Source organism: Triplophysa rosa, linkage group LG2 (assembly GCF_024868665.1).
Source record: "Triplophysa rosa linkage group LG2, Trosa_1v2, whole genome shotgun sequence".
Taxonomy (NCBI): domain Eukaryota; kingdom Metazoa; phylum Chordata; class Actinopteri; order Cypriniformes; family Nemacheilidae; genus Triplophysa; species Triplophysa rosa.
Window position 1 is genome coordinate 6798186 of NC_079891.1, and position 24833 is coordinate 6823018.

Here is a 24833-nt window from a genome sequence, read left to right on the forward strand (position 1 = left end):
AGGTAATGGCAAACTACATGACACAATCAGCGGGTTAAAGATAAAACACGAAGCACAAAAATAACATGTTAAATTCGTCTGTGGAATGGGTAAACGGGACTTAAAACACACAGCAGGAAGCTTTCTATGCCACTGCGAGAACCGCAGCTAGCGCAGAAACCTCCGTGTCACTTTTTTCTCTTAATAGCCTACTTTTCTTATACGACAGGGGTGTTAAATACGACGAAAACAAATCAAATATAGATACTTGTCTTTTCACTCTCAGTGAAGCAAGCGCGTGTGCACGTGCACTGTCTGTCTTCCTCTCGCTCTCGGAAAACTGCAAGTGGTGCTCGCTATATGCAGGCTCAAGCAACGCCTTCAGATGAGATGCGTAAGAAATTAGTCCTACCAGCAAGTGCATTCCGGAACAAATACCATACAAATGTCTTGAGATAAACCATCGGAACAACGTCTTGTGGTGTTGTGACCGTGGTGTAAGTGGAATAATTGACTCCGGTCCGTTCAATTATCGAAAGCTCCGCTTCGCGTCGTGGCCGCATTACCACCTCGGGGTGTGCATTAACTTTCGATAATTGAACGGCCCGTCGTCAATTATTCCTTACAAATAACGTTCATAAAGTTAAGAAATATGAATGTAATCTTCAGAATTTGCATCGGCAGATATCACTCTGAATAAACTGTATCGGTGGAGAAATTGTGTATGGGTGCATGTCTACTCACCAGGGCCGTAGCTAGTGGAGTGAAGGGTGGTGATAATTCTAGGGGCCCCCACTGCCCAGGGGCCTCACAAAATCCAACAGTTACACTATAAAGCCACCTGTTTTGTAAATAATTTTAATACATGAATTGCATACATGAGATTTTAATGAAATCCACATTCTAACTATATAAAGACGTAAACACATGAACATCTCCGAGCTGCTCTCAGAGTTTACTTAACACGCATTTCACTGTTTCCTTTGAGAAAAGCTACTCGCACTGAAACTCAAAGGTCTATGCAGCGGCCCGCCAAAATAAAAGTCCGGTTAATTTGAACAAATTATAACCCACACATAAAAAAGCACAGTAGTACACTTGTAGCATAAGCTGTATAAGTTACTATTAGTTTATTGTCATAGTGAGGGTATAGTATAGTATAAGAACAACATTATGCTATATACAACAGTATTCTAGAAAACATCTAGAAGAATTAAAATACAAAAAATAGACTTGTAGAGAAAAAAATTGAATTTAAACCGGGCTCTGCACGATTCATTTTGTGGGGCTTTTGTATATGTAGATACATTTATTGGCTTTATGTAATTATATATTATGCAATACCATATTATTTTCATCAAACATTAAGACTTTATAAACATTTAAGTGGTCTATTTATTTATTTACATGACTGTATTCTTCTCAATTCTTTAATGTTAATTTCAGTTATTTGATAACAGACTGATTGATAAGACTATTATACAGTACTGCTGGTTATTTTTTACATCTGTTTTATTTATTATGATTTAATAATGTATTGTGTTGTATTATTCTTTTATTAGTTTGTTAAAAGTCTTCATGCATTTATTTAAGACAATGTTTCATTAGTTTCTATAACATTTTTAAACATTTAACTTTTAAAATAGGGTTTACAACAACAATACTATATTCTGTTAGATGTAAATAGACTACGTCAAAGTGATATGATATAAAACTTGACATAAAATGTCCCTCTATTAGTTGGAAGGCGGTGGGGACCCACATCAATATTTTTTCAGGGGGCCCAGAATTCTCTAGCTACGGCCCTGCTACTCACTATGCTTACCTATTAGACTTTTGCAAAGATTCATTCAAGTCTCCAAAATGCCTTTACAACGCTAAACTGACATATTTCAAAGATCTCCCCCTGCAGTTTTGAACCACTCCAACTAACTTTTCTCTCCCCCAGCAGTAACAATGCAGACCTGAGTGATACTCCCCATTGAGTAAGAGAGAGAGAGACCGCGTGCCTTGCAAGTAAGATGGGGTTCGGTCGGGACCTGCGGAACTCACATGAGGGTCTGATGAAGCTGCAGGACTGGGAGCTGAAGCTACTGGAGACGGTGAAGCGTTTTATGACCCTGCGGGTAAAGAGCGATAAGGAATATGCCTCGTTCCTGCTCAACATCAGCCAGCAGGTGGACAAACATGATAACTCCTCTCAAATCCACTATGTCAGCAGTGTCTCCAAGGTACCATGTTTTTTGGTCCTTTCCTTTTTTTGATATCATGGTATATCAAAATAATTCTCTCTCATAATGTATATCAAAATATTATCATGCAGTCACATAACTTTGAGTCAGGTTTTTGCTTCTCACCACTTCAGTGCCTTTTCTGGTCTCTTTAAACATGCATATCTTGACATCTGTGTATATGGGTTTATTATCAGTCGTGGACTCACATGGTGCAGCAGACAGAGCAGTTAAGCAAGATCATGAAGTCCCATGCCGAGGAGCTCAACTCAGGACCTCTGCATCGCCTCACCATGATGATCAAAGACAAGCAGCAGATGAAGAAGAGTTACCAAAGCCTCCACCAGCAGATAGAGTCTGAGATGAACAAGGTGAGGAAGGTGACGAGGATGGAGATCAGCTTAAACCATTGGTGCATTCCTCTGACTTTTGTTTCATCTTCCGCAGGTGACCAAAAGTGATCTGGAAAAGTTGAAATACACGTACAGGCAGTTAACAAAGGACGCTGTTTTCGCACGAGAGAAATACAAAGAGGCTGTGGTTAAAGGTAAGGAGTTTTGTTTATTAAGACAGTATTTTAACGGTCAAAAATGTTTATTTGACCATTTTGTTTGATGTCTATTCTGGGTTTGTTAGACATAAATACATAATAGCATTAAACATGGATTATTAATGGCACACGTTCACTTACAGCCACAAATAAATTCATTACTCAACGAATAATAGATTTTCTGACTGGTGAATTTTGAAAAACTGTTTGCATCCGATTGTATTCATTGCTCTCACAATATTGACAATGGGTGTTTAGCAAACCTCTATGGTGGTTGACCTCTACTTAAAGCTTTCATATTGCAACATAATAAATGTGAAACTCTGTAAAACCCGTAAAGAATCCTTAGAGCGCTGTGACCAAAGAACAAAGACTCGCTGAATAAACCAGGCGTTTCATTTCAGCCAACTGCTTTTCTTTGCCCTCCAGGAAAAGAGACAGACAAAGCCCGCGAGCGCTACGACAAAGCCACCATGAAGCTACATAACCTGCACAACCAGTACGTGCTGGCGGTGAGGAGCGCGCAGCTCCATCAGGAGCATCACCACGAGACCGCCCTGCCACTGCTGCTGGACTCCCTGCAGAAGATGCAGGAGGAGATGATCAGTGCACTGTGAGTGGAGGAACTTCAGAGAGCATTCTGGGATATTTCCTTATGTTCTGCCTGTGATATTCATGTGCGATGTAATCGTTACTTATTTTAAGCATTCGTTCAGGAAACTGCCCGCTAGTTCTCTATTGACAGTAAATGCATTTCTCAGTTGTTTATACACCAGTCCAGGAGAAGGTTCACTGTTTGGCGCTGTAGCTCATAGTGTAGCTTTCAGAGGATTAACAGAGAACAGAAGTCTGCGTTTTTTTCTTAAGATGTTTTTTTAATCACAGGGTTTGCTGTAATCTGAAGTGGAGGTTAGTAAAGGAAACAATCGCAAGAGCCTTATGGGATTGGCACCACAGATTCATATACAGTTTGACCATTCAGTGCAGGTCAAACAAGCCGTGTGGGACAGACAATCGTTATATTTAAGGCCACTGACCCAAATATCAGTTAGTAGTCTGTTCATTTGAGAAGGTTTTTAGAAGTTTTACACTTGAATGTGGGTGGTGCTTGCTTATCTCCATCACAGTGTGTTGCGAAAGTGTTTTTAGCACATCCCGTCTTAAGGTGTAATGATCTCATGATGTACGTGTGTGGAATTTTTATCACTTGTTTTATCGTGACGTCCATCATGTGAAAGCCTCACAGAAGAAAAGTAATAGCACCACTTATTTGAGTTTATCCCAAACACGGGGTGAGTTTCATGTCAGAGATAAATACCTGGACTACTTTGGGTTGGAGGTTTGTTCAAATGTAATATTGTGAGATAAATCAAATATGTGGATTTTCATAACAACAATGAACCCACACACTTATGAATGAAAGCAGTTTCTAAAGAGAAGACTGAAGAGTTTTGGTGTGTTTTTATTGCAGTAAGTGGATTCTGGAGGAGTACAGTGACATCACCAGCCTGTTAACAGATGAAATCGTGAAGGTCCACAAGGAAATACACACCTCCATTGACCAAATCGATCCAGTGTCAGAGTATGACAACTTTATTGAACTTCATAGGTATGTAAAATTCTCGCGTTTTAAATGTTTTCAAAATTGACACGTCGGTAATTTGACCTTTCTTATGTTCAGATCACCAGAAACCAAAGAACCAAATGTAGAATTTGACGTAACGCTGTTAGAGGAAACGGAGAATCTTCAAGCACATGAAATTCTGTGGAATAATTTGACAGCAGAGAGTTTACAAGCAATGTGAGTAAAACAGATTACATATTAGCTAGCTCAAATAAAGATTTGCATCAATGTTTAAACCTTATATTGTGTTACTGTGTAACTGATTTTAAAGGGATATTTCAGAGGCAAAACTAAATTTCCCCATGTTTTACTCACCCCCAAGGCATCCTAACTGAATATGACTTTCGGCTGCGCATGAACCAGAGGCTTGTTTTGCCAGCAAATGACGGTGACAAAAGCTACCACACAGAGACGGTATCCTATTGGAACAAAACGAAAAATGCTGCATTCGTCACCGGAACGTACGACATGCCTGCGTCATTTGCCGGAAAACAATCCTCTGGTTCACATGCAGCAGAGGGAGAACGGAAGTTAGACATTAACGTTAATAGCGCTGTCGATATGGATATCGCTCTTAAACAAACGCATCGATTCGCCTTCTGAAGACCTTTGTTAAAACCACAGAGCCGTATCGAGCAGTTCTTTGATCGATGGATGCACTTTTTGGAGCTTCAAAAAATCCCCCCATTTTACCGCTTGGAAGAAAAACGATACGTGGTATTATACCTCCGACTGCATTATTCTAAAAGAAGAAAGTCATAGTAAGGATGCCTTGAGGGTGAGTAAAACATGGGGAAATTTTGTAACTTTTCCACAGTACCTATATTTATCTGTCAGCAGAGCACTTTTTACACTAGGTTTGGACACATCTCCTTGTACTGCACCTTTGCAATTATAGTGAAGTCATCAAAACTCATATGGGAGATACTGTAATTATATAAAAACGAAACAATGAATCAATCAATCAAAAGTGTCTTGTGTAAAGTGCCACTTTACTTTTACAGTCTGGTTAGGCTACATTTACTGCTTTAATAAAAATGCCTCATTGTGGCAGATCATGATGGCAGCGAGTACAGAATAACACCTTTACAGCTGACAGTTCATCGGAAATGCCCAAGCTGGTATATTTAAAACCAGGAAATTTGTATTTGTTAAAAACTGTTCAGGTATTTATTAAGCATGAGGTTCTAGATCAAAGGTCTTTGTGATCAGAAGAAGCAGGTCCATTGATGATTCCTGTTGAATGCTGAAGGCTTAATCCGATGATTCTAGTTCTGACTGATCTCTGTTCATGCTGAAGTGTAATTAATATTGTAGCTACATTAGTGAAGATATGTGTTGTTGTGATCTTGGGACAGGCTGAAATCCACCTCCGAGGACCTGCTCCTAACCCAGCAAAGTCTACGCAGCAAAGAGGACCTCATGCTGGACCTGGAGGCTAAAATAGAGGAATCTGCCAAAACCTATGACAAGAAATCAGAGTAAGTGAAGAGTAACTGTGATAAAATCATTCAACAGCGGTGCTAATACCAGGCCTAAACAACGTCTTGTAGTTTTGTCTTAAAATATCCGCAGGGTAATAAGATCATTTGTGACCCTGGACCACAAAACCAGTCATAAGGGTCAATTTTTCGAAATTGAGATTTATGCATCATCTGAAAGCTGAATAAATACGTTTTCCATTGATGTATGGTTTGACAGAACTATATTTGGTCAAGACACAACTATTTGAAAGTCTGGAATGTGAGGGTGCAGAAAAATCCAAATATGGAGAAAATCACCTTTGAAGTTGTCCATCAACTGGTCGTTGCTAATAAGAAACCGTTGTTGTAATGCTCTCTATTGGCTTACTGCTGTATTGGCGTTGGCGCGAGTAGATGAACCTGAATGCGGATATTCTAAGCTTTACAGATACCAAATTTGAGTGGGTAATTCTCAAAGAGCAGGCAGCGGTGAGCGAAGCTTGTGGGCGTGTTCCCGGCCATTTTTGTTTTCAATTTTGTTTTCAATTATATCAAAGTTTTGATATATTTTCGGTAGGAAATTTACAAAATATCTTTATGGAACATGATCTTAACTTAATATCCTAATGATTTTTGGCATAAAAGAAAAATCTATAATTTTGACCATACAATGTATTGTTGGCTTTTGCTACAAATATACTCGTACTAGTTATGACTGGTTTTGTCGTTCAGGGTCACATTTATATGATTATTTATTTACAGTATGTTGATGTGAGCGTACCAAACTGATTTGCATTGAGTGATGCAGAAACGCAAAGCAGGGTAACTCTAGACATCAAGTTAACATGTTGGGATATTGTTAGGAACAACACAACATAGAGTTTGTATTCTACAGTTTCCAAGCAACATCACTACTTAATATAGCATGTTACAATATAATGCATGAATATTAAACTCGACTTTGGTTCAGTTTTATTGTTTTCACCTTACATTGTATAATGTAAATCAGCTGCACGAAAACCACCAAGTCGTTAAATTTCCATTTCTGGTCATTGTGTACCGAAAGTGAATGCAGAAATGACGCGTGGAGAACAGCTCAAGTGTTTCTGTAGAGATGCTAAGCAGACTGCGTGTCTGTGAAGATAAAAGGGCTCCGACTGATTCACTGAACTGTAATGTTGTGCCGGCTGGATGGAGATTGTCCAGCTTCAGCACATTCTTTAAGGTCTACCGGGTAATCCCGAACAAGCGATGCTGAAAGATGAGATGAACTATAGCGCTCAACTCCACACCTGAACTCATCTGTTTGTCGGGTTAATACATGCTTGTTCATCTCGCAACATGTACCATTTGAATCAGATGCCCTAACTAACAGCAATGTTTTGTTAATGCTACAGTGTTGACTTTTTTGAGAGAAATCGGCCTACAAATGACTTTGAGTTGCCTCTGCGTTAACATTGGAAAACGTCTCGGTTACGTTTGTAACCTCGGTTCCCTCATGGAGGGAACGAGACGTTGTGTCGAACCGACAGATGGGGTTCGTCCCTGAGAACCAATAGTTTCCGACTGCTTAGAAAAGGCCAATGAAAATTGGCAAATGAAATTTGCATGCCGGACTCCGCCCCGGACATCCGAGTATAAAAGGGAGACGGCGTGCATCATTCATTCACCTTAGTTCTGAGGAGCCTGAGACCTCTCACGACTGCTGCAGAGGACAGCACGTGTTGTGGCAAGAGGGCACAACATCTCGTTCCCTCCATCAGGGAACCGAGGTTACAAACGTAACCGAGACGTTCCCTTTCTGTCGGTCTCTCAACGTTGTGTCGAACCGACAGATGGGGTTCCAATGGAAAATGCCATAACACTGTGCCCTGTCACAATCTCAACGAAGCGACAGTGACTGGCCTGGGTGTGTCAGCCGTGAACGCTACCGCGAAATTGTAACCTACCAGTGGGTAGGTAGGGACTACCTACCCTACCTTCGGCCTCACAGGCGGCGGCCTTGTTTCTCTAACAGCGAGAAGCCGCCTGGAACCGTAAGGCACTGGGTAAGCGCTACTTCCTCAAGTGGGGGATGCGCTACAGAGACCACTTCCTACCGCAGGGAGGAGAATAGTGGAGATACCAACATGGTCTCACCGATGGGGAAGAACTCATGGGAAGAAAGTGCGGCTGAAGAGAAAACCGCGAGGTGGAGGACCACCCGGGGAGGTCATGGGTTACCAAGGTGGGAACCAGCATGAGGATACATCAGACGGAACCGCCCTACTGGGGAGTTGCAACGTCTGGTAGCACTAGGTCCGGTTAGAGCTATGCAGCGAATAACTGCTCTGCCCAGCCCGCCCCAGGGGGTGCTTGCTTAGTGATGGATGGAGTGCCTGTTCTTCGCCCAGTGGGGAAAGAATGGAGGCTAAATCGATGTACTGACCCACTCGAGAGAGGGGGAAAAAACCGAACAGGCATACACCCTACCAGTTGCCGGTCCTATATGTGGCCATGCAGGACGCGGGCTGACACCGGCTCTACGCGGAGGTTGTAAAACCTCGCGAAGGTGTTGGGTGTAGCCCAACCGCAGCTCTGCAAATGTCTGCGAGAGAGGCCCCCCGTGCCAAGGCCCAAGAGGAGGCAACACCCCGGGTGGAGTGGGCCCTCGCTCCTAGGGGGCACGGGCGATTTAGGGATTGGTAAGCTGTCTTGACAGCGTCCACAATCCAGTGGGCCAACCTCTCCCCTGTTGCTGACCTCCAAAACAGACAAAGAGCTGATCCGAGCTCCTGAAACTCTGTGTGCGGTCTAAGTAGAGGCGCAGCGCGCGTACTGGTCACAACACGGACGGGGTTGGGTCTTTCTCCCCAGTGGGGAGCGCCTGTAAGTTCACCACCTGGTCCCGAAAGGGAGCGGTGGGAACCTTAGGCACGTAGCCGGGCCGAGGTCTCAGGATAACGTGAGAATCCCTGGGTCCGAATTCTAGGCAGTCAGGGGACACGGAGAAAGCCTGTAGATCCCCTACCCTCTTGATGGAGGCGAGCGCCAAAAGGAGAACCGTCTTCGTCGAAAGATGAGGAAGAGAGGCATCCCCTAGGGGCTCGAAGGGGGGCCTGGTGAGACCTGTCAGGGCTACATCCAGGTCCCAAGAGGGTATGGAGTGTGGACGAGGCGGGTTACGCCTCCTCGCACCCCTTAGGAATCTAATGACCAGGTCGTGCTGCCCTAGAGACTTTCCAGCAACTGAGTTGTGATGAGCAGCAATGGCGGCTACATACACTTTCAGTGTGGAGGGGGAGAGGTTAATCTCGAGTCTCTCTTGTAGGAAGGACAGCACGGACCCGATCGCACAACTCCGTGGGTCTTCTCCTCGAGAAGCACACCAGGTCGAGAAGAGGCGCCACTTGTAGGCGTACAGTCGCCTAGTGGCAGGTGCCCTAGCCTGAGAAATGGTAGCTCCACATCCCGTCCAGGGGCCAGACATGGAGGTTCCAGAGGTCTGGCCTGGGATGCCATAACGGGCCCTTCCCCTGGGAAAGCAGGTCCTTCGTCAGGGGAATCGGCCAGGGGGGAGCTGTCGTCAAGAGCATTAGCTCCGAGACCCAAGTCCGGTTGGGCCAGAGTGGCGCAACGAGTAACACTTGATGCTCCTCTTCCCTGACCTTGCACAGGGTCTGTGCAATGAGGCTCACTGGGGGGAAGGTGTACTTCCGCTTGTCCCAAGGCCAGCTGTGCACTAGGGCATCCGTGCCGAGGGGTCCCTCGGTCAGAGAGTACCAAAGCGGGCAATGGGTGGTTTCGAGGGAGGCAAACAGGTCCACCTGGGCCTGCCCGAACTGCACCCAAATGAGCTGGACTGCGTGGAGGTGGAGTCGCCACTCTCCGCGAGGCGTAGACTGACGAGAGAGCGCGTCGGCTGTCTGGTTCAGGTCGCCTGGGATATACGTGGCACGCAGGGAACGGATCACCTGCTGACTCCACCGGAGGAGGCGTCGGGCAAGTCGTGTTAACTGCAGTGAGCGAACGCCACACTGACGATTGATATACGCTACTGCAGTAGTGCTGTCCGACCGGACCAGCACGTGCTTGCCCTGCACGAGAGGCAGCAGCCTCTTCAGTGCAAGTAGCACAGCCCACAACTCTAGGCAATTGATATGCCAGCACAGGCGGGGGCCCATCCAAAGCCCCGACACTGCGTGCCCGTTGCACACTGCACCCCAACCCTGCAGGGAGGTGTCTGTTGTCACCACGACATGCCTCGTAACCTGCCCTAGGGGTACCCCTGCCCGAAGGAAGGCCATGGAAGACCACGGGGTTAGGGTGCGTCGGCAGCGAGGCGTAATCACCATCTGCCTGCTGCCGGTGTGCCACGCTCCCCAAGGAACTCGACTCAGGAGCCAGAGTTGAAGCGGCCTCATATGCATCAACCCGAGGGGTATCACCGCCGCCGAGGATGCCATGTGTCCCAGGAGCCTCTGAAATAGTTTCAGGGGAACCGCCGACTGCGTGAAATGATCCAGGCAGTTCAACACCGACTGGGCAAGTACAGAGGACAGACGCGCTGTCATGGTGACAGAGTTGAGTTCCATACCAAGATAGAGAATGCTCTGCACAGGGGAGAGCATGCTCTTCTCTCGGTTGACCTGTAGTCCCAATCGATCTAGGTGCCGGAGAACAAGGTCCCTGTGTGCACACAACAGATCTCGCGAGTGAGCCAAGATAAGCCAGTCGTCGAGATAGTTGAGTACCCGCACCCCTTTCTCCCTGAGGGGAGAGAGGGCGGCCTCCAAGATCTTCGTAAAGACTTGTGGAGACAGAGACAGACCGAAGGGGAGGACTCTGTACTGATATGCCCGACCCTCGAAAGCGAACCGTAGGAACGGGCGATGACGAGGGAGAATCGAGACATGAAAGTAAGCGTCCTTCAGGTCGATTGCCATGAACCAATCCTGACATCTGACGGATGCCAGGATGCGCTTCTGCGTGAGCATCCTGAACGGCAGCTTGTGCAGGTGTCTGTTCAGGGTACGCAGATCTAGGATGGGGCGCACCCCCCCCGCCTTTTTTGGGGACGATGAAGTAAGGGCTGTAAAACCCCTTGGACATCTCGGCTAAGGGGACGGACTCGATCGCACCCAAGGGTGGCGATCTCGCTCCGTAGTACTGGAGCATCCCGGCCTCTGACCGAGGTGACGAGGATGCCCCGAAACTTGGACGGGTTTCTGGCGAACTGGATCGCATAGCCTAGACGGATCGTCCTTCTCAGCCACCGTGACGTGTGGGAAGCTCGAGCCAAGCTCCCAGGGACCGTGACAGGGGGACTAAGGGAACGATCTGCTTCATCGACCCCCCCGGGGGGTGGTTCAATGGCTTGCAGTGCGGGTCTCTCGCCGGGGAGCCCCCGGAAAGAAGACTGGCTCTGCTGGTTTGCCTGGCTGGCGATGCAGGTCCCCGCACCGTCGATTTGAGAGTGCTGAGGGCTGCAAAATACATTCGGATGTTGCGCCTCGCCAAGGATGTCCGGGGCGGAGTCCGGCATGCAAATTTCATTTGCCAATTTTCATTGGCCTTTTCTAAGCAGTCGGAAACGATTGGTTCTCAGGGACGAACCCCATCTGTCGGTTCGACACAACGTCGAGAGACCGACAGAAAGGGAACGTGTTTTTATCGTATCCGAATTCACACGGTTGTCATATTAAATGAAATGATGTTCGTTCAGTGTAACAATTAAATGTGTTACCTTCGATCCTGTTAAATAAAGGCTTTATACTGTTTTTACCACAACTTATCGGTCGCATTTTAGTAAGATTTACTCTCGTTTCGAGTAAACTGTTGAAAAAGTGATGAATCCATTGATTGAATGACGTGATCTCAATCTCTCTCTCTGTGTTTTCAGTGTGGTGTTGTTACTCAGTCAGAAACAATCTCTGGAGGAGTTAAGACAGACTGTCCAGCTGCTGCGCTGCTCGGAGGCCAAACTCACGGCGCAGAGAGAACTGCTGGAAAAGAAGATGCAGGACAACGAGGGCAAAGAACCTCCACCAGTGGTCAATTACGAGGAGGACGCTCGCTCCGTCAACTCGATGGTAAAGTGTTTTATGTATTTGTATTCATCCTCCGTTTAACTAAAGGTCTCTTCTGTTGATCGGACAGAAATGCGCAGAACGAGTCATCAGTATATTTGGACTGTTTCCATTGAAGAGAGAGACTTGATTTTATAGGGACTTTTTTCTTTTCAGTTTTTCCGATTTGGATGTCACAAGTTGTTTTTCACTCCACTCTGTTTAGATTTGAAAGCAGTTCTGTATGTTCATCCACCATCCCATGTAATCCATCCGTGCTTTAGCTCTGCTGTAGATTAAGAACACTGTGGCACAGAGATTAAATGAGAATGTTGATGGTTTAACCCCTGAGGAACACATGGAAACATCATTTGATTTATGTTGTGTAACATGAATTGGTTGCTGACATTTGACATGCTGCTGGTGTTAAAGGCGACTGAAGAGGGCAGTGTGTTCTTACTTATCACGGTTTCTTCACACCAGCGCATTTATGTGCAGTATGTTCCCATATAGGAATAGATCACCCAGCGATGCACATGCTCAGGTCCTGGAATCTGATTGGACGAATGTAGCACCTCATAATGTAATAACTCCACATAATGTAAAAACCGCACATAATGTAATAAGTATTACATTATTACTGTGATGAAATGCTGATAATGTAATTATTTTTTCAAAACATAATAAAATCTGGAGCTCATAATGTAATAATGATTTTATAATGTAAGAACAATTTTTCTCATAATGTAATAGGTTATTATATGAGAAATTTATTACATTGTGAAGACACCGTGGCAACTTATAATGTAATCACAGTTCATACGGTAATACCAACACTCATTTAAAACAATATAATAATTTTTCAATATAATAAACAAATGTTACATCGCAGCCATGCTTTTGGATTCATGCCGTTCAAGACCAAACATTTAAAGCCATACGCAGCTTTGTGTTCTGTTTTGCTGGTTGGTCACAAATTTCCACAAACTTAATAATACTTATAGTTTCTGTTCCCAAATCTTCACAGTCTCACCCTTTCATTTCGCAGGTTTATTTTCTTGTTTTTGCATTTCTTACTGTGGTATGCGGGTGGAAAATAAAAGATTTCATGGCCATGAATTAAGAATTCGTTCCTCCTTTTCCTTCGTTCCTCATTTTACAAATTAATAAATTACTAAATCGTAGTAATGAATTAACAAGTTGTAGGAATGAATTATGTCCTGCTCGTGTCCCGCAGCTCCGTCAAAGCGCAGTGCACTATTTGAAAAAGAATATATATATATATATATATATATAATAACCATGACTTCGTTGCTAAGTTGGTTGCTATTACTTTCCATGTTGAATGACATGGTATTGTTTCTGTTTTAATGTACTTTTAAAGTTTGGATCATATTAAAAGCTTATTAAAATTCATCATGTTAAATGATTGATAGCTTTAATCGATGACATCTTTTATCAACAATTAATCGATCATCAATTAATTGTTGACATCCCTAATAGAGACGCTTTTATCTTTAAAGGTAAATGTCGTAAACTGGTAAACTGACAAGTAAACTGATGATTTCCCTGGTTGAAACAGTTTATAGGCACAGAAATAATGCGTGATTGTACGTTGTACTTTATTTTTCAACATCCTCTGATGTAGCTTCATGTTATAACTTCTGTTAAAGTGAAGGAATGTTCATTTCTTAACACGATAACTCGATCTATCCCAGAGTAGACTAAGCTTTTATTCGTTTTTTCCAAATTTGTTCATAAAAATGCCTTCAATTCAAGGACGTAGAGTTTAGTAGGTGCACAACTGAATTGTTCCTAGCAATAATATTGATTAAACAATTAAAATATCTTTACATTTAACCAGGCCCGGTGCCACGAGGGGGCATTGCACCCTCAGATCTGATTTGTGCCCCCTCAGTTTCACTTTAGTATTTATGGCAGTTTTAAAAAACAAGGATTTACAAAAGATGAAATTAACTAAAAGTAAAAAATGTCTTTAGTTTTCGTCGTTGTCTATGTATTTCATAGGTGAAAGGATGATGGTATGCACCTCTGCTTGCCAATAATAAAGTTCAGATGAGTAATCACACTAAAATATGATTGGACAGGCTAGGGTAAATGGGTGGTCCTATTGGCTGGTTATCTCTCTGTGCTGCCTGCGTGCATCCCTTGAGGCTGAGATTCTAGCTCCGTTCAGTTATTTGTAATTCGTTGTCATTAAAATGTGTTCTTTAAATCATATGAAACATGTGTATTCGATATTATTAGAAAGTGTTAGATACTAGCAAAGATTGTGAAATTTTTTTTTATTTTATTGCTAGCATGAGGGCATAAAATTTGCTGAATATACTCGCTATATACTATTATTATCATTGCATGAATATTTAAGTCTGGTGCATTTCGTATTTAGTTAGTTTTTAGGTTTAAAAAGCCTATTACAGATATGACAATATGACACGTTTATAATGTAATACATTTCTCATGATGTAATAATTATTATTACATTATGAACTCAAGATTTTATTACATTTTGAGAAAATTATTACATTAAGTGGAGTTATTACATTATGAGTTGCTACAGACGAGGCATTTCAAGAGTGCAGATCCGACACCAAAACAGCACTGGATGTTTTACTGTTGTTTTTTATGTCCTATTGTCAATTTTTCAAGTTCAAGTGTTGCAAATGTTTGTTTGCAAAACAAATCTACAGTTTTGTTGAAATAATTTTACTGCAAATTTTAGTGCGGGATCATTGTATTCAAAAACGTTTCATTTTGCAGGATAAAAGCAAAGACAGGATATCAAAGTTTGAAACTCTCAGGCACTCCATCGCTGGAATCATCCGCTCACCGAAGTCTGTACTGGGCTCCTCATCTGTGAGTTTTACAGATGCATCAACACCTCTTCATTTCTGTATCCTGACTTCCTGATTTCTCCTGATCTTGTTTTCTCCTCCTCAGTTTTTTGACGTGATCCCCACCAGTGAGAAACCGCTGGGCGAGCAGGAGTGGTATCACGGTGCCATTCCCAGGACGGAGGCTCAGGAGCTGCTGAAGCAGCAGGGAGACTTCCTGGTGCGCGAGAGCCACGGCAAACCAGGAGAATACGTGCTGTCGGTGTTCTCAGACGGACAGCGCAGACATTTCATCATTCAGTTTGCTGATGTGAGTGTATGATGGAGAGATTGGTTCATTCAGAATTATATAGACGTGTTTTTTCACTTTAAAGCTTTTTTTAGATGTACATTTATGTTATGCCTACTTTAGGTTTACTAAAATTATAACCTTGTGGGACTGGTTTTAAAAATATTATAGTTTTGCTTGCATTACTCATATTTTAAATGAGCTTTTATTTTGTATATATTTTTAGTATTTTAAATGTTAATTTTTGTTTAATTATTAGCAATTTTTAATGCAATTTGTTTTGTCATTTCATTGCTTACTTTTTTATTTGCTATATAATATTTAATTAATTAACTTATTTATTTAGTTAGGTTTTTTTTGTTAGTTTTTCAAATTTTTAGTTTTTCAAATGATATTTGAGCAAATAACATACCAGCTTACTGCATGCTGTTTTTGTGTAAAGTAAAAGAATATATAAGATAACGAAATAACATTTTATTTCATTCTTTTATATATTTCATTAACATAAATAAAACCGTTTTTTATGTCTGTGTCCACAGAACCAGTACAGATTTGAAGGCACTGGCTTCCCCACCATCCCACAGCTCATAGATCATCACTACACAACCAAACAAGTCATCACCAAGAAATCTGGGGTTGTGCTTTTGAACCCCGTCGTGAAGGTAACACATCTCCATGTTCATTTTAGCAATTTATTTGTCATTCTTCATACATTTGATATTTTTTGAATAAGCCTGTCAATACAGAGCCATAAAGTTAAAGTTCACAAAGTTCAGACTGAGTGTAGATGGCTCATTTTGACTGACGGATGCGACTGCATTAGACATGAAATTGAATGCTGTGCAGTGCGGTTGGCAAATCAACCTGTCTTAAAGTCCCGTGCTGTGCAGTTTGATGTATGTGGCTGGGCAAAAAAGATGTGCCGCTTTAGATGTCACTTTAGACCCTTTCCTTGAGGGTGGTCCGCACTGTCTGGATTCCCCGTGGAGCGTGCGTGCCTGTGTGGATCCGTCAGGTCGGATGATTGCCTGCCGCGCCGATGGCTTTTTGATGACGGGGTAAAAAGCACCCGGGCCTGTCTGAAATCATAATAGCGCTGATGTTTCTGCTGCAGCTTGCAAGATGAAGAGTAGAAACACCATCAGAGACCAGTGATAGTTATAGCAAAGCTAGGGTCATGTGAAAAGCAGTTAGTTCCGATGTTGAGCTGTGTTTGACATGTTTAGTGTTGGAATTCATGTGGAGTGTATTGCACTACTGTGCCAGTTAATGACTACAGTGCCAGCCACTTGTCTTCATGATATTTAGCATAATGCTTCTATAATCGAGCCATTATCAGCGTCATAGTTCATGTGTATTCTCATTGGCACTGTCATGAATGTATTGAGTGTGTTTCATTCCTTTAAAATGCTCCCTAACCCACCCCAAAACATAACAGACTCTGGGATGAAAGCAGATTGTATGAAAACGTATGAATTAGCCAGGAATCGCTTAAACGTAAAATAATTGTGATCGTGCTGCCTTTAGCTTTCATTTGGTATCCCGACAAGGACCGCAGGACCTGTAGAGGACCTGACAGTGTAAATTCTGTAAAGCCGATATCTCTAGATTCATTGAAACGGTTCAGAGGGAATGAGCTAATGGACCGAGCTCTCGCTTTCAGAGGTCTTCAGTAGATTTGACTGTATATCTCCGTCCATCCGTCACAGAACAAAGTTATAATTGCATCATTATCATTTAGCAGACCATTAGCATGCTGACCGACCCACACAGCGCTTAGCATCTCTTTCTGTGTTTGTCTCCGCACGAGTCATTAGTTCATTAATGAACACGTGTCGTAATGCTAATTCGCTTTTGTTTGTTTGTTCGCGCAGGATAAGAAATGGATCCTCAATCACGAAGATGTCATTCTTGGAGAGCTCCTTGGCAAAGTAAGCCCTTTTGTGCTTGTGGCACAAAAGATGGCACTTTTTGGTTGGTACTGTGGCCATGAAAGCATATTGACTAAACAAATGTCGTTTTAGGGAAACTTTGGTGAGGTTTTCAAAGGAACATTGCGAGATAAAACCCCAGTGGCAGTAAAAACCTGTAAGGAAGATCTACCGCAAGACCTCAAGATAAAGTTCCTCTCAGAAGCCAGGTGAGCCACCGTTAACTAAAAACTTTACCTACATATGCATTTCGCTTAAAGGGACAGTTCACCCAAAAAGGAAAAAAAATGAACAACCCTCAAGTTGTTCCAAACTTCTATAAAGTTTGTTGTTCTTCTGGACACGAAGAAAGATGTTTGGAAGAATGCTTGTAACCAAACAGTTCTGTGTCACCATTGACTTCCACAGTACAGAAAAAAAACTACTATGGTAGTCAATAGTGCCCCAGAACGGTTTAGTTACAAACATTCTTCCAAATATCTTCTTTTGTGTACAAAAGAAATGCATTCAAGTTTGGAACAACTCAAGGGTGAGTAAATGATGACAGATTTTTCATTTTTTGCTGAACTATCCCTTTAAAACTCAAACATCAAGGAATAAGGATGCGCTCATTCACGTTGGCTTCAAAATAAAGATAAAAGAACGAAACAGCCAAGCCTATATTCATACATGGTTCCATCATTTCTAGGATCCTGAAGCAGTATGATCACCCCAACATTGTGAAGTTAATAGGCGTCTGTACCCAACGGCAGCCCATTTACATAGTAATGGAACTCGTACCAGGTCAGTAAACCGGATCTGGTGTCAGTCATTAGCCACTGAATGAACTTCCTCATTAAAAGTTGTCATACACTTTGTTTTAGATGTCAGCGTCTGTTTTAATGCACGGCACGTTCGTGTGCTCATACGTCATGCTGTTTTGTAAACAGGTGGGGACTTTTTATCATTCTTGCGAAAGAAGAAGGAGGATCTCAAGACGAAACAGCTGGTGAAATTCGCATTGGATGCCACAGCGGGAATGGCATACCTGGAGCTCAAGAACTGCATACACAGGTAAGAACTGTAGACACGGTACGTTTGCGGCGACCCGAGTAGGATTCCCATCTCGTGCGGTCAATCCTGCTGTAGACACTTCAAACTGTCAAAAACACCTGTACATTGCATTAGATTCAGGATTTATATTAAAGTGACACAAAAATGAAAATTCTGTCATCATTTACTCACCCTCTTGTCATTTCGAACCTTTATGACTTCGTTCTTCCGCAGAACACAAAAGAAGATATTTTAAAGAAAGTTAGTAACTGAACAGCACTGGCCCCCATTCACTTCTATTGTATGGACACAAAACCAATGCAAGTGAATGGGGGCCAGTTAACAACATTCTTCAAAATATCCTTTTTTGTGTTCTGCAGAGGAAATAAAGTCATACAGGTTTGAAACGATACGAGGATGGGTACATTTTTGGGTGAACTGTTACTTTAAAGGTGAATGGAAAGTCTCATTGGTTTTAACTATCCAAAAGCATCACCAGCAGCCCAACTTCATTCCGTCTTTATCTAAACAACTCAGCCATCCAATAAAACAACAGGACCCAGTTTCTCCTCCCCACACGTTGTTCTTCAGGTGTGAAATGTGCTTTAGTGCATTGAGTCCAGTGTTGGCCTGCTGAGAGGGCTGAATAGAGTCTCAGCTCAGAAATGAGCACTCGCCTCTCTCACAGCACCCCGCTAAAATCTTTTTACTATCAGACATGATGATGTTAAGGATTTGAACACCTTTCTGTCAGATCGACTCTCTCTCTCTTCCACTATCCCCCACTATCCGAGATGTCTTTTCCCATCTCGTGTCAGCAAGGCAAGTTTTGGGATGTGACAGCGTAGCGTAGTTCTGTGGCTCAGGATGTACACTCCGCAAGAATGCCATCGAATGACACAAGCTGCGTCCGAAATTGCCTAATTCCATACTATATAGTAGACGAAAATGAGTATGGGTCATGAATAGTATGTCCGAAATCTCAGTATGCAAAAAACAGTAGGCGAGAAATACCCGGATGGTCTACTACTTTCGCCGAGATTGGTGAGTGTGGATCGGATGGACACTTCTCTATCCCATGATGCCACGGGAGCTGAGCAACGGTCAAATTTCAAAAGTAAATCAAATAAATATAGCGGAAAACTTTAAGACGGACGTCCGTTTTTAATGTAAGTGCCAATAAATGCCTGAATGATGTTTTTATCAATGCTTACGTGTAGGTTGTTGTCAATACGTCATAGGTCAAAGAGGATACGGGTCACGTGACCATAAAACATGGCGGACGCAGTATGTCCGAAATGTATTCGTACTACTCCCAGTCATACTATATAGAACGTACTGTTTTAAAGTGAAAAGGAAAATTCTGTCATCATTTACTCAACATCGAGTTGTTCCAAATCTGTATACATTTCTTTGTTCTGATGAACACGCTGAAAGATATTTGGAAGAATGCTTATAACCAAACAATCTTGTCCCCATTGACTCCCATAGTAGGAAAAATGACTATCATTTTTTTGTTCTGTTGAACACAAAATAAGATATTTTGAAGAATGTAGGACAGCAAACAGTTCTGCCATTGTATTTTTTCCTACTATGGCAGTCAATGGGGGGCAAAATCTGTCTGGTTATGAGCATTCTCCCAAATATCTTTCTCTGTGCTCGTCAGAACAAAGAAATGTATACAGATTTGGAACAGCTCGAAGGTGAGTAGATGACAGAATTTTCATTTTTGGGTGAAGTATCCCTTTAACGGCCGATAGGTTACTTATTCAAATTCAGTACGTACTGTCACAGACAGTATGCGATTTCAGACGACAGACTAGAATCTCAAATCAGCTGTTGGAAATGTTCAGAAAGAATCATTTTTATATGAGAGGAATTCAAGCCTCCTGATGTGAAGTGAAGGTGGCTAGGGCTGTCAAACGATTACTTGCGATTAATCGCATCCAGAATAAAAGTTTGTGTTTACATAATATATGGCTCTGTACTGGGCATATTCATTTTGTATTTATAAACGTATACACACACATGCATATATTTCAAATAAAATACAAATATGAATAATAGTAATATAATAAATAACATTTATGTTATTTCATTCGTAGACAAATACATCTAAATATTTCATACATCTAAAATGTGTGTTTTTGTTATAAATATACACATATGTATTATGTAAACACAAACTTTTATCCTGGATGCGATTAATAGCAAATAATCGTTTGACAGCCCTACTATTGACGGTAGTGTATGGGAACAAACATGCAGAAAAGTTGACTATACATTGTCATGTTCACACACAATGATTCTAAATATTCACAAAACAATAGTTGTCCTGATACTTTCTAGTGCTGGTCAGGATTGACCAATCGGACGTCATTGAGAGCGGACAGTGATAATGCTACATTTTTGCTGTACACCTTACAGAGATCTGGCTGCTCGGAACTGCCTCGTGGGAGAAAACAACGTGCTAAAGATCAGTGATTTTGGGATGTCCCGGCAGGAGGACGACGGCATCTATTCCTCATCCGGCTTGAAACAGATCCCGATCAAGTGGACTGCACCAGAAGCATTGAATTATGGTAAAAATGATTCATTTTATTGTAGTAACCTGTTCTAAATTGTTAAGACAATAAAACGCATGACGTAGTTTTGTATGTGTGTGGCACTGGGCATCAGAACAATTTTAGAAATCGTCACGTCTTGGTTGGTTGAGCTATCAGGGTATTGTTAGAAAAATGTTGAATTGTATGGGTTTTTTCCAGGGAGATACAGCTCAGAGAGTGATGTGTGGAGCTATGGGATCCTCCTGTGGGAAACCTTTAGTCTAGGAGTGTGTCCTTACCCGGGCATGACCAACCAGCAGGCTCGAGAACAGGTTGAGAAAGGTAAAGCCCATATGTTACCACACAGTTTGACAACAACCAATCAGAAATATCCAGAAATAAACATTATTTATTTATTTACCGATAACCGATACCATTCTGGCCGCTCTTTTTGGGGCGGGGGGGATGGGGGGGCTTTATCTCCTGCAAGTAATCTAGCGCGAGGAACACATTGTTTCACTTTTGGTGTACACACAAACATAACAGTTTCCCTTTAGTCTTTATTCTACCCATCCATTGTCCATGTCGCTTAAAAACACGTCTGTCTGTTTTAGGTTACAGAATGTCCTGCCCGCAAAAATGCCCAGACGAGGTGTACAGAATCATGCAGAGGTGTTGGGAGTACAAGCCCGAAAACCGACCCAAATTCGCAGACATTCAGAAAGAACTGGCGTCTATCAAGAAAAAATAGCCTTTAATAAAGACGATGGGTCGAGAGGCCAAACCCACGCTTCACATCCAGGTGATCCGTAACCTAGAGAGAAACACGGCAAACGTTTCGCCCTCTAAATCACATGCTATTATTGTACTAAAGAGTACTCCGTGTCACATTATCACTGTGTGAACTGCCTATGCACCAGCTGTTTTGAGCCATTAGCATGGAGAGAGGACTCCAATGTCAATATTATGCAGAATTCCCATGGTTTTTGTCTTGTAACTAGCCACAGAGCAACAGTTGAGCTATGTAAGAATGACATTGTCCAGGATGGGTTGTCAGGATGCCATCGAGCATTTCCACATAAGTAAAACAAGTTGGGTGAACGCAAAAAAATAACTTTTATGTCCTAAACCCGTTGATGGGTTTGGCTGTTTTATAGTCCTTTTTTCTGGAGTGGAAGCAAATATGTTGTTTGTAAATGAGATCACGTACGTAAGAAGACTACGGTGTTCAATTTCAGCACTCATCAAGCAATAAGACCAAATGGATGGGTGTACCAAAGTGCAATTTCTGACAAAAACGAAACGCTGCAGTCAGGTGGCCTTAGCATATAAACCAAACTGTTTCACCAGGCTGCTTGCTCACGTGTTGTTTTAAGGACCATTTGAATGACGCGAACACAGCATCTCATATAGTTTACAAGCCTTCAGATTTATTTGAAATCTATACAGTTCAGCATTTCACCTCTTCGCGATTCACGCTATAAAAGAAATCATCTCTCATCATTTACTGACCTTCATATTGCTCCAAACCCGTATGGTTTTTTTTCTTGCACAGAACACAAAAGATGTTTCGCAGAATGTTCAAGATGTTTTTTTTAATAAATGGGACTGGTGCTCCAAAAATGATGCCATGTGGCATATGAGACATCACCTTAAGCTCGGTCCAAAACTGATTCTCTTAATGGAAAGCACGCGTTGGTAACCAGCAACCAAAGCCTGAAGCCTGCAAACCAAACGCATGCACATTTGTATCTATGCCACGGTCTTAGATTCATGTTCTTGTGCTGTGTTACTGCTTTTACGATCAGGTTGCAAACAACCCTTGTTGATGTATTTACCTGCGTAAGTATTACAAGGTTGACAGATTTGTTTTGTATTAGGACTTTCTGTAATTGTCTTTGGCCATTTTCAACGGGTGCCATTGGTTTTTTCACTCTTTGTGTATACAAGCTTCTCACCAGCATACTGCAGACTTTCCTCCGAGTCACATAATTTTGTCGTTCCATTTGCATGATAAAAATGGAATGGTGGTTTACTCTTTAATAAGCATTCCTTTTTGTATTTTGTAAATACTTTTTTGTAGATTCAGTAATGTAATAAGTTTGTAGGTGTTTTTTTTTTTAATTCACTGCAGAAACTAATGATATTAGAATGTGGACGTCTTTCAGGAATACGCCTCATCTTTGTTTTTGACGACTTTTACAGTAGCGATGAAGACCCAGATCAACACTCCTCTAATATTTGCACATTTGGATGATGTAAAGAGGGTCCTATAGGATCAACTGCGTTACTCTGAGTCTGCAAGATTTTTCTTTTCTGCTCCAAAGATGTTGCCATTACTCTAATGTAGCCAAAAGTGGTGACGGTTCATACAGAAAGCTACTGTATAGTGCAGTTTTGGCTCGTATATTCGCATTATAGGTCTTCAGAGTGGGTTCAGATAAAAGTTATTGGTATATGGTTTGGTTTTTTGGGTGAAACTGAGCTTGCATCAAGTAAACTACTGGCGAGTGAGCTCTTAGGATTTTTCAGCCTTTTAACGTCAAAGCAACTATCCCTATAGTGTGTTGTTTGTTTCTTTTTTATTTATTTGAAATACTGTAATATTATTCTAGCATTTTAATCTTTTTTGTACCATTTACCATAACTCCTACTGTTAGTGTATTAAAGCAAACGCCAGTATTTGTCTCGTATATTGAAAGTTGTGTTATTGAGAGCCAAGATTTACGTTTCTCTTGTCTGACTTGCACATAGATCGTTACATCAGAAAAAAATATATTGTATTGCTAGAACGACAATAAATAGTTCCTGTAAAGTAAATTACCATTAATATTCACATCTTGCCAGAATTCCCAAACTCTGCTCTGTTCCGCATTATTTATTTCTGTGATGAAAGTTATATATTAATTGCACTTTTGGCCTTTTTATGCTTAAAAATACCCCCTTATATAAAACAGCGTAATACTGTTATAATGTTCATCTTGAATTGGTTAAAGTCATATTGAACAAGAGTAGAAAAGCAACACTGGAATTTGGATTGTCAAACTAATGCGTATAGTGTTTATACAGTTTCACTCCATCCACCTAAAGAAGAAATATGGAAAGATAAATGGTTGCCATTTAGATTTGATGTTTGATCCTTTGTCCATGTCGTTTTTGCATCTGTGTCTGTTCTATCGTAGCACCTCTCTGATGGACATTCAGCTATAGCAATGTCGGCTCATTGTTTATATTGTACACTTGCAATAAAGTTTTCGGAGTCTTTTAAGTTGTATCTTGAAATCAATGAAAGATGATTCATGATTATCTGGGCAATTTTATGAAAAGGGTACAAAATAGTACCTGAGACATTTATAAAGTCAATTTCTTAGGAGGTGAAAGGAGAAAATGTTGTTTGTCTATTTAAATAAATGACATGGGCTGTTGTTTTGCGTTTTGTATCAGATTTGTCATTTTTGCAATCGCGTAACCAAACTTTGGAACGTGTCTGAATATAGTTTAAATCTGACTTGTGATTTCATTTTGGTAATAAACATGGGTAGAGATAAAAATAAGCATACAAAAATAGTTATAACATTTTAAAAATATTTTTATAAGATTTCTAATATATATTTTTAGGAATCAACAGATGGGGTCTAATTTAAGCCCTACTTTAAACCAAATAAATTATTCAAAAGGGGCTAGACGGGATTAGGGACTAACGTTGATTTGTATATATATAAAAAAGTGTTTATTAAAATTTGAGAATGGTTAAGCATTATAAATGCAGTTAACAATAACCAGTGTAAAAGTGGAAGAAAACAGAACAGATCTCCAGAAAATGTACTCCTGCCATCCTATAGGTAACGTTATCCTTTAGGGAGATTGTATTTCCATAACGCTTTAGAAATAGTCTAAATGATTTCATATTTGTTCTAAGTGTCATTTCAACAGGGTTTCGTGCAAAATGTGGGACACGACTCGTATAAATGAAATAAAGTAAAAATAATTGCAATTAATTGAATAATCATGAAATGGCTTAATGGGATTTAATGCTGTTATTACCATGTTGGATAATACTTTGTCTTTGGCTGTGTGATTTGAGCCCTTACTGTTAAAAGTTGCATCCTACCAGTTTGCATCCTATTCATGAAATTTCATCTTTGATGACTTATCCATTGAAATCTGCTAAAAGATTTATACATACACATTATAAAGTGTTACAGTGTCGATACTGTGTTTCAAAAGCACCTTTGTAATTTTCATTAAATAATCCATCAGAAAGTAATCTGTGTGGGTTACAGCCA

The 24833-nt window shown here is 41.5% G+C and overlaps 1 protein-coding gene across 3 annotated transcripts in view; it reads left to right on the forward strand.

The window, feature by feature from the left end:
- Nucleotides 1-24833, forward strand: part of fer (fer (fps/fes related) tyrosine kinase) — a 40279-nt gene that overhangs the window by 9201 nt on the left and 6245 nt on the right. Inside the window, exons 2-19 of one of the 3 annotated variants that reach the window (XR_008964271.1) lie at nucleotides 1928-2210; nucleotides 2408-2581; nucleotides 2658-2757; nucleotides 3190-3373; nucleotides 4232-4369; nucleotides 4442-4561; nucleotides 5743-5865; nucleotides 11729-11918; nucleotides 14676-14771; nucleotides 14856-15059; nucleotides 15578-15700; nucleotides 16913-16969; nucleotides 17063-17178; nucleotides 17658-17752; nucleotides 17899-18022; nucleotides 20429-20583; nucleotides 20767-20889; nucleotides 21162-21349. Coding sequence is in view for 2 of the 3 variants with exons in the window: in XM_057350598.1 (XP_057206581.1) it covers nucleotides 2001-2210; nucleotides 2408-2581; nucleotides 2658-2757; nucleotides 3190-3373; nucleotides 4232-4369; nucleotides 4442-4561; nucleotides 5743-5865; nucleotides 11729-11918; nucleotides 14676-14771; nucleotides 14856-15059; nucleotides 15578-15700; nucleotides 16913-16969; nucleotides 17063-17178; nucleotides 17658-17752; nucleotides 17899-18022; nucleotides 20429-20583; nucleotides 20767-20889; nucleotides 21162-21298 (2469 nt within the window). In the remaining variant the exon portion in view is untranslated. Of the gene's footprint in view, nucleotides 1-1927; nucleotides 2211-2407; nucleotides 2582-2657; nucleotides 2758-3189; nucleotides 3374-4231; nucleotides 4370-4441; nucleotides 4562-5742; nucleotides 5866-11728; nucleotides 11919-14675; nucleotides 14772-14855; nucleotides 15060-15577; nucleotides 15701-16912; nucleotides 16970-17062; nucleotides 17179-17657; nucleotides 17753-17898; nucleotides 18023-20428; nucleotides 20584-20766; nucleotides 20890-21161; nucleotides 23956-24833 lie in introns of those variants that run through there. The other 2 variants (XM_057350598.1, XM_057350588.1) reach the window with 2 other exon arrangements.